General features: G+C 30.2%; 1 protein-coding gene, 1 long non-coding RNA gene and 1 other non-coding gene across 3 annotated transcripts; all 3 read left to right on the top strand.

Moving 5' to 3' along the window:
• LOC116107016 lies at nt 1–106 on the top strand. Its single transcript, XR_004124388.1, has one exon. It is a non-coding gene; the product is annotated as a U6 spliceosomal RNA (small nuclear RNA).
• A 5,655-nt stretch (nt 107–5,761) lies between these two features.
• LOC116106943 lies at nt 5,762–6,872 on the top strand. The gene is made up of 3 exons (XR_004124374.1): nt 5,762–5,865; nt 6,598–6,721; nt 6,839–6,872. It is a non-coding gene; the product is annotated as an uncharacterized LOC116106943 (long non-coding RNA).
• Nucleotides 6,873–7,018: 146 nt separating this feature from the next.
• LOC116106938 (structural maintenance of chromosomes flexible hinge domain-containing protein GMI1-like) lies at nt 7,019–9,508 on the top strand. The gene is made up of 5 exons (XM_031393247.1): nt 7,019–7,102; nt 7,193–7,248; nt 8,401–8,484; nt 9,143–9,215; nt 9,394–9,508. Exons 1-5 carry the CDS (start codon nt 7,019–7,021, stop codon nt 9,412–9,414), a joined length of 318 nt encoding a protein of 105 aa, XP_031249107.1. The 3' UTR covers nt 9,415–9,508.
• Nucleotides 9,509–9,970: the final 462 nt, after the last annotated feature.

A 9,970-nucleotide genomic window follows, 5' to 3' on the forward strand; every position in this document is an offset into this window, starting at 1 on the left:
GTTTTCTCTTCAGAGACATCCGATAAAATTGGAACGATACAGAGAAGATTAGCATGGCCCTTGCGCAAGGATGACATGCACAAATCAAGAAATTGTCCAAATTTTTTTCTCATCTTTCTGCTTTGAATTCGGTTTCTGTTTCTCAAGGTCTATTTTTTTTGTTTTTAATTTTTCTCTATCTGGGTTTGAATTTTTGAACGTGTTTCTTGTTTTGGATGTTTTTTATATACATATATACATACCAAAATACTGGGTTTCTATTCCTTGAGGTCTATTTTTTTTTCTCTTTCTGGGTTTGAATTTTTGAACCGTGTTTTTGTTTCTGGATAGATAATATATATATATATATATATATATATATCTATTAGATATATATACTTACCAAAATTATAAAAAGAAATAGCAAAAAAATTACAAGTTTAAGTATGAAATACCACTTAAAGGTCAATTTATAGTTGTGATCTGCATTATATATATAAAAAGCTAATTTAATGGATTGTTGGGATTATATGTGTAAAAGTAATGTATTTGTTAATGGGTCAATATAATCCATCCAAAATTTAATAGGCTAAGAATTTCAACTCAAATCATGTTTATTAATTAATGTAGTTTAATGCATTATTTGCCAAGAGAAAATTAAAAAAAAAATACAATATATTTTTAGTAATATATATATATATATTACATAATCACTAAATTCGTATAAATAAATTATGATTTTCAACAAAGTATTACTGTCCATTTATAAACATTAAATCAAAAGATAAATGTGAGTGTGCCAGAAGATAAAACTTTTTTCTTTAATTTACTCCCATATCTTTATAGTGATAGTGTTTGATATTGAAATTAAATATTATAATACAATCAATACTTCGAATAAATTTAAAGAGATATGCAGAGGAGCTGGAATCAAGCACCAGTTCAACAGTCCTTACACTCCACAGTAGAATGAAGCGAGTGAAAGAAAAAACAGAACAATCATGGAGATGGCTAGAGGCATGATTGTTGAAAAAAAGCTTCCCAAGATATTTTGGGCTGGAGCAATTAATGCAGGAGTCCATTTGCTACATGGATTGCCAACAAAGGCCCTTAACGATCAGACTCCTATGCCAACAAAGGCCCTGAACGATCAGACTCCTATAGAAGCTTGGTATGGAGTTAAACCAAGTGTGGAGGGCCTCAAAGTCTTCGGAAGCATCTGTTATGCACATGTTCCAGCGAGCAAAAGAAGCAAGCTTGATGAAAAAGCCGAAGCTAAAATTTTCATTGGTTACAGCAGCCAATCAAAAGCTATGATACTAATTGTTGGATTACAAGCTGGAGAATGCAAAGGAAATAATACACACAAAAAATTCTTAAATTCATTAATTCAAGCATTGATTATATACAATCTAAACACATTATTCATTGCGCCTTTTAACACACCTATTCTACATAGCATTAAATGTTATCCCTAGATTGCAGACAAATTTAACACGCTAAGCCACATTTACACGTTGTATTTTTTCAGCTTAACTAAGTGTAACTAACTATGAATTAAGATAGCTCTCCCAAAATTTTGATATACAAAGTAATTCAAACCTCTTAATAAATACATGGTGTTCATAATATGTTATGTCTTTGAATCTTCCTAAAAAGTATGATTTCAAAGTCATCATGCAACCCATGATTTGATAAGGAGTTAAACACATAGATCTTTTAAGGTGTGATATATTAACAAAATTCCTTTGAGGTTTTTAAAATAACAAAAATCTCTTGACTGTTAATAAATTGTTAAAATTTATATACCAAATTGTCCTCTTACCGTTTATTTTAACACTTAAAATCTAACAAATGATTTATTTTAATTACAAAACTTTAAAAGAATTTTTGTTATTTTATCATACTTGAAGGAGATAAATGTCATTAACACGTATATAAGTTCTCAATAAATTATTAACCCATTTGGGGGTGGGAAAAATATTGGGCTTGGGTGGGCTGAGGCACAAACCGATGAAATCCCAAACATCTCAGCCCATTATTTAAAGAGAAAGCAGTCCAATTTCTACAGTTTTTGAATTACAAATGCTTTCAAAACTTTAAATAATTTTCAAACAAAAAATGCTAAATTACATTTTTACCTTAACAATTATTATATTCCAATAGAAACTTATTGCATTCTGAGTTTTTCATTATAATTTGAAATTTATATACTTTTTTCAGTAAATCCATTGTTTAACAAAACAAAATAAAAGACTATTGAATCTTTTTTTTTTTTTTTTTGGGTAAGTAAGACGATTAAATCTTTCTTCGTATTTTTGCACCAATGTCTATTGTATTGTTTTCAGTGTTAGTTATAGCGACCTTTTTTTTTTTTTTTTTTTTTTTTTATGACCAAAGGTGTCCAGACCAATTTATGTACATCTCAACTAATTTCTTGAGCCTTGGAACTACTGATCGGGCTCTAATAGATACCCCTATTAACACCCGAAGAGAGACGTAAACTTAAGACCTCTTGAGTAATACATCTAAGAGTCCCTATCAAACCATTCGATTACCCAGAGATAGTTAGTTATAGCAACTTATCATCAAGTGACAATCTCATCTATGGTAATAATGTTGCCAAACTATTTAGTTAAAAAATTTAGAAATTATATTTCTATTCCAATTAATCTTAGAATTTGAAAAAAAAAAAAAAAAAATAAAGGAAGAAGAAGAAATTATTAATAATGGATCAAATTTGGGGATCTTAATAAAAAAATAATAAATTTCTAAATTAATGGTCATATTAACCATGGAATATGCATAATGACTAGACTACCTCACATCTCCCTTCTTTTACCAAAATAATCCTCCATTCAATCCAACACTCATCTTATCTCCACTCAATCGTATCTTCAATAAACGATTAAACAAAGTAAATCAGTTTAGATATCTAAATTTTTGGTCCATATACCAAAAAAAGAAAAAAAAAATCATTTTATAAAGGTTTTTTTCCTAAAATATTTCGTATCTTAATTTGTAACATGTGAAGATAGCATTGGGTCCGTTTTGTTTGTTATTTTGGATAGAATTTTGGAGATAGTATTGGATAGTTGATTAGGGTGATTATTACGAGGTAAGGTTTTAAAAATTAACAAAAAAATCCCCTAGGTTTGCTAATTTAACTAAACACCCCAATATATAAATTTTTTATAAAATGACAAAAATACCCCCACCCACCTACAGTGCTAGATTCCGGCCACCATCGCTGAAATCTGGTCAGAATCTGGCGTTACGATGCAGAGCAGGTTGGATCTGACCGATCGTGCGTCGATCTAGCCTTTTTCCATGGATCTTGCCGAAAAATGCCAAATCTATGGCTAGATCTGNCGTATATCAACTAATCTCCCGGACTCTGAAGTTAACAGCCGAGTAAATCCTCTCAATTACTATCCCTATTAGAAAGTCAGATGGATTGAACTCATGACTTCTTGAGTCATTCTTCAATGTATTAGTCATTCTTAAAACGTGAAAGATATAAACATTTTCTTCAAAAAGAAAAGATTAGAAATCATACAAGAATCAAATGTTCTTTTTTCCTTTGATATATATATATATATACACTTACCAAAATTATAAATGGAAATAGCAAAAAAATTACAGGTTTAATTACGACATACTACTTAAAGGTCAATTTGTAGTTGTGATTTGCATTATATATATAAAAAAGTAATTTAATTAATTGTTGGGATTATATATTAAAAGTAATGTATTTTATATCAAAATGAAAATAAAATATATTTAAAAGATCAATATTTATTTAACCAAAAAATTGTTTACTGTATAGTAATATAATTTTTTTTTTAATAGAAATTCATAAGATCATAATTTATTAATTTTGAAATTATTTTTCATTTCTTATCTAATCTTGGTGTTAAATGACAATTTAATTTAGGAGAGGAGAGAGAAGTGCGATGGGAAGAGAGGAAAAATTGCTAACCTAATGCAAGTTTTAAAGATGACTATCATGAAATGAAACCGCAAATTTAATACAGTCCTGACCATTGATTAACCTTAGTTTAGAGGTTGATCATAAGTGTAATATGTTATCGATATTATTTTATATTATATTAAATAAAAAAGTTTTTGAGTGAACTGAATAGATCTTTTACATTTATAATCATCTATAATGTACTTACATTTTTAATTAATGGGGAGATATATATACTTTTTTTTAACATTTTTACCATTAACGAGGGGAAATAATATATTTGTATAACTTAATATCAATAATATTAGAAAATATTATTTTCACCTCACTCTTTATCTTGATCGTTTAGTTTAATTTAACAACATAAATTTATGTTTAAATTTGTATTAAAAAATAGAAGTGATAGTACCATCCTCTATATGTATATAGTAATTATTTTTAATTAAATTCTCCTAAACGAGTAGATTGAAATATATCAATTATTATTAAATAATTTTTAAATTATAATTTTAATAAATCATGTAATTTACAACATTTGAACATTTGAATCATTTTCAAATTTGAAACGACTGGAGCTCATTATCATTCACTGCCACGGTAACAATACCTGACGTGGAGCTAGAGTGCAAATTGCCTTTGCGCTTCAAGTTTTTAGGTTTTTTATTTCTAAGTGAATCTTACTTTACACCGGGCGGCAGATCTTCTGAAATACGGTTATTAAAATGACAATGACATGAGGCGCATGTTAGTGAAACTGCCTGTAAAAGCTATTAATCACATCACCACCACGGATAAAATAAGAAGACATCTGATATGACTATTTTAAATCTATTTTGGTCCCTGATGTATGTCCAAAAATATCCAGTAAAATTTTATAATGACATTTAGGTCCATTAGGGAGTAGGCTGATTCATTATTTAGATTTAATTTTTTTATAATATTTAATTAATTGGAGAAATAGTAAATTTTTTATTAAACATATAAGCTAGTGGTCCTCCCGCGCACAAGAGTCCTATTACTCATAAACGGAATCACATTTTGAACCCCAAACTATCATGGAAAGACATTAAACACCCAACATCACCCCATTTTTTAAATTAAGATGTTAACTTTTAAGGAAAGAAGGATATTCTTGTCATTTTACTAACACATATATAAACCCTACAACTCAAAAATAAAAAAATTTACAAAACCCTAACAAATCGCAACAAGTATCTGCTTTAAACTTCATAATTACAACAACTAAAACAAAATGATTTACTTGAGATATAGTTTGAATTTAATCTGAGATAAAGTTTGAATTAATTTGGGATTAATATGAGATAAAGTTTGAATTAATTTGACACATTTGGATTGACGGGGGATTAATTGTGACTAATGAATTAATATTAGATTCCTATTTTTTGGATTAGTTTAAAATTTGTTTTCTTATGATGCATAATAAAGGGTAAAGATGGTATTTTAACTGGATTAATATTAGATTCCTATTTTTTGGATTAGTTTAAAATTTGTTTTCTTATGATGAATAATAAAGGGTAAAGATTGTATTTTAACTGGCAAACTGCAGTTTGAGGTTTTTTGACAATGTCATTCGGCCTTGAAAATTTAAATAAACAGATAACAACAACGGACAATTACCATACAATGCGCACAGGTAGCGCACATCAGCAACAATAGGGTACACTGCACTATAGGTATATGTTAGCAAACCTTCCTACTTGACAAAAAGGGCACGCTGCATACATCTCATATTTCCATCGCCAGAAACTGAATCGTTATAATGCGCTTTGCTTCTACTTCTGCTTCTACTTCTTTGACTTACTATAAATTTCTCTCCTCTCTTTCTCTCTCTCTATTTCCTTCTTTTCTTAACCCTTCCATTCAATCAGAGGCTCTTTTTCATCCTAACACAGGTAAAATAGAAACTGTATTTTCTTTTTAGTGCAAGAAAAATGGTTTCGTGTTCATTTAATCGTTTTGTTGTTGTTTTTTCTTTTTCATAGATTAGATGTTTTTTGTGTTCGTCGATTTTGGATAGTCTTTTTATATATTGGATGTCTTTTGTGTTCGTCGATTTTGGATAGTCTCTACGACTTTACTTAACCAATAAGTTACTTGCTCATTTGATAATTTTTATTTTATTTTGAATGAAAAACGGAAAAAAAAAAAAAAATTTCATTTATAGTGGATTTTGTTTACTGACTTGCGTAAATGTCAAGTCTTTCTGCTTAAGATCATATAATATATATTTATATTTCTTTTGAGTGAGAAAGAAAGGGTTTCCTGGGTCTATATTCACTGAAAAAGAAACCACTCTATGCACTTATTTTGCTGAGTACTTACATTATCGAAGTTTTAGAAATAATTTCTTTCATCACCTATTAAGAATATTTTAAGTTTCCATTATATTTTCTATTCAGTTAAGCATTAATGTGTGTATTAACAGTTTTAGGTTTTAAGATTTTAATAGTGGGTCCACTTAAACGATGGGTGTTGAGATAAATTTTTGGTCACAAATAGCCTCTTCCTTTCTGAAAGGCTTGTATGTATTTGTGTATGCCTGTGGGTCTATGTGCTTTAGGGTTTGTTTTGTGTATTGAACAAACATAGAGATAGAGCTGTGAAAGAGTTTATTTTTGTTTCAGAGCTTGCAATTTTTTTTTAACTATGGAACGACCAAGTGCATCCCAGAGGGTGAAAAAAAGAGCATTGGAGGATGATGATGGTATTGTAGGGAGGAAATATAAATTTAAAGTTCAAGCCAAATAGGTACCATGTTTTACGGCTAGATGTGACTATTCCTAGTCTAAGTGTTTATGCTGTTTGATTATAAGAGTTTTCATGCCAGAATTCAGTGATGCTTTAATTTGTTTATTTCTTCATTAGGATGGGTCCAGTGAGATTTCCAACACTTTTGAGGTTAGTAATTCTTAATATTTCTGACTTTCTGCACATTTTTGCTTTATTGTTGATTTTGAACATTCATTGTGGTTCTTTGTTCATCTTTTCTGTGTTTAACAAAGAAATTGTATTCAATTTTGTGATGGACTGGTTTGTTTATAGGGCATGTGGGATTTGACGCCAGATACTCATATATTAAAGGAGCTGCCAGAAGAATACACTTTTGAAACTGCTCTTGCAGATTTGATTGTATGTTGTTGGATGCAATTGAAAGAATTGAAGAAGTTTTGGCTTTTTGGTTTATGTAGTCGCTTATTCTCTGTATTGCTTATGTACCAGGATAATTCGTTGCAAGCCGTATGGACCAGTCGTGAAAATGATAGGAGATTAATTAGGTATGACATTTGTATGATGACAATATTTTTGCTTTGCTGCCTACTATATTTACTTTTATTTGTTTGTTTTGTAGATGCTTGATTTTCATGCTATTTACTGCATATTTCTATTTTTCCAATTCTTTACAACGTGAATATCAAATCTGTTATCATCAAACTGACCCAATGGACTTGCAAATTAATTTGTTTATATGCGAATTGATGAACTCCATTATTTTTCAGAATACTTTTGTTTATTGTTTACTTCACTGTAAATAGGGATGGTAAGGTTTGACCTCAAAATAGATAAATATATATAAACTAGTTTTTAGAAAAAAAATTATCATGTATCATAACATAAAAGTTCTTATGAAAAGAACAATACAAATGAGAGAAAGAAAAAAAGTCATCACTCTGTTTTTTAACTTCTCTATTACTTTTACTAACCTAAGCAAAACAACTTTTTTTTTTTTTCCATTGTTTGGTTTTCATTATTTTTATTTACAAATAACCTAAATAACTTTGATCAGTTGTGTGATCATTCTCATCAAGATATTAATTCTGTCAGTTCCATATATCTCTCCCTAGATTAAATGTGCTTTCCGCTTATTCCACCAAGAAAGGACGGAACTTGATATCATATTGTTTCAGTCTAAGTGATGTCCTCAGTTTCAACCAATGGGACAAAGTTGATATTGTCATACAATTTTATCATGCTATAGTATTCTATCCTCTTATTGTGTTTACATTATGTTTTTTCTTAACTTTTTTCATTTAAATTTTATATGAAACATTTATTTTCAAAAGTATTAGTAAATGATCTCATATCTTAAAAATTTGCTTAAAGCCCCAATTGCTCTCCATAGTAGAAACAGTTTTAAGCATACTTTATTGGTGTTAAAATTGCATATATCAATGGGTTCAGTGGTTGCCCTAGAGTTTTACTCTGTGATGAAGGTCTCCTTGAGTTGAGGTGTAGGAGTCATGAAATTGAGCACCTGTATATCTGCTTATAATTAGTTCTTTATTCGTTTTTCAATTGGGTTGATATATATGGTTGCTTTGGTACATATATTCAGCTCACTCAATTGTCATAAGTTGCTATAGCCTGGCTTAAATGTCCTTTCACATTTTAATGCTTGGTATGGGATGATCATTTTAATATCTTTGCAGTGTGCATATTGCGGAGGATAAGATATCAATTTTTGACACCGGCCAAGGAATGGATAGTAGTGAAGAAAACTCTATAGCTAAGTGGTATGTTATAGATTTCAATATATACTTACAAACTTCCCTTCTTTTTTTAGTGCCTGTGTGTGCTTGTTGGATATTTCAGAGGTTGGAATGGGGCTTAAGCTTCATTTTCTGACAATAAGGGAAAGGAAAATTTGTGACTGCCACATTTTCAGCTTTGGCTTATTTATTTTACAATTTCGTTGAATATTGATGTAGTTCCTTGAAGAAGTAGGAATGAAAAAATTTCCAAGAGGTTTACTTTTTATATATGATAAGAAGAAAAAATTAGTTTGTTTGGAAATAGGAAAATAGGCTTACAGCCAGGTAGAGGAACAACTTCCTGTCTATCTCTCCACCCAAAACCAAAATTTCAGGAGAAAGGAGAAGGAAAGACTGAAAGAAAGAATAGTTGCTCAATACAGGCTACTGGTTTCATTTATGAATTTGTAAGAATATTTGACTAGGGTAGACTGCATAAGCATTCATCGATTTTCTTGCATGTTGTGTTTTATATTTATGTAATTTACAAATAATAGTTACATTTAATGTTAGATATAATTGTTCTTTCCCCACCGTGCACATTTTTAACACAGCTCTGATTTACAGGAGGTTTTTTTTTTTCCTAATTATCATCTTCTTTTGGCTGCCTCAGTCTTGGATTAATGGTTCATATGTTTAGGGGGAAGATGGGTGCTTCACTTAACAGGACTTCCAAAGAACATGATGTAGGAGGCAAACCTCCATACTTAAAGGTAAAGTGCAATCTTGTGAGTATTTTTGTATCTTGCCTTTATATATATTTAGTAGTATTGCTTTTTTTATTGCAGATAAATATACGGTCTTTCCTTCACAGTCTGTCCCAGTTTCCAATATTAACTTTGATATTATTTATATTCTTTGTAAGAAGCTGTCACTCTTTTTGTTTACAAGATTCTTTGTTTCTTTTGGTGACAATACAACCTTTTTTTGGCATGTTTGGATATGGAGGACCTATTGCATCTATGCATCTAGGAAGGTATTATCTGTCTTAAACTTCTTTTTTTTTTCCCTCTCTTCCCTTCTGTTGATGCTCGTTTTTGGCACCAACGAATTGTCACGTGCGTAACGTTGATTGGCTGTTAAATACACGTGAAAATGGAATATATAAAGCGAAATAAATGCAAAGGGAGTTTTTTAAGTGGTTCGGATGCTAAGGTAGCAAGTCCTACGTCCACTGATTTGTATTGATATTAGTGTGGGTCAGGTCGCAATTGCGGACTGACTTACAAAAGAGTTGGAAAAAGTAAATATGTTTACAGGAGAGAGAGAGAGTTTTTCTCAGTATGAAAATGGCCGAATCCCTTTAATGAAGGGGTCTTCTTCATTTTATATCAAACTGAAGCGTGTAATCATCATTAAATCCATGGTTTGGTGTGATTGTCAGGATATAATCCGGCTTTATGTCCCATTGCTCTTTTCCCAAGCTGACTTCGCACGATTTATTGCAGGGAAATGGACGCGTGTGAGC

This window comes from Pistacia vera, unplaced genomic scaffold (genome assembly GCF_008641045.1).
Source record: "Pistacia vera cultivar Batoury unplaced genomic scaffold, PisVer_v2 Contig525, whole genome shotgun sequence".
NCBI classification, from domain to species: domain Eukaryota; kingdom Viridiplantae; phylum Streptophyta; class Magnoliopsida; order Sapindales; family Anacardiaceae; genus Pistacia; species Pistacia vera.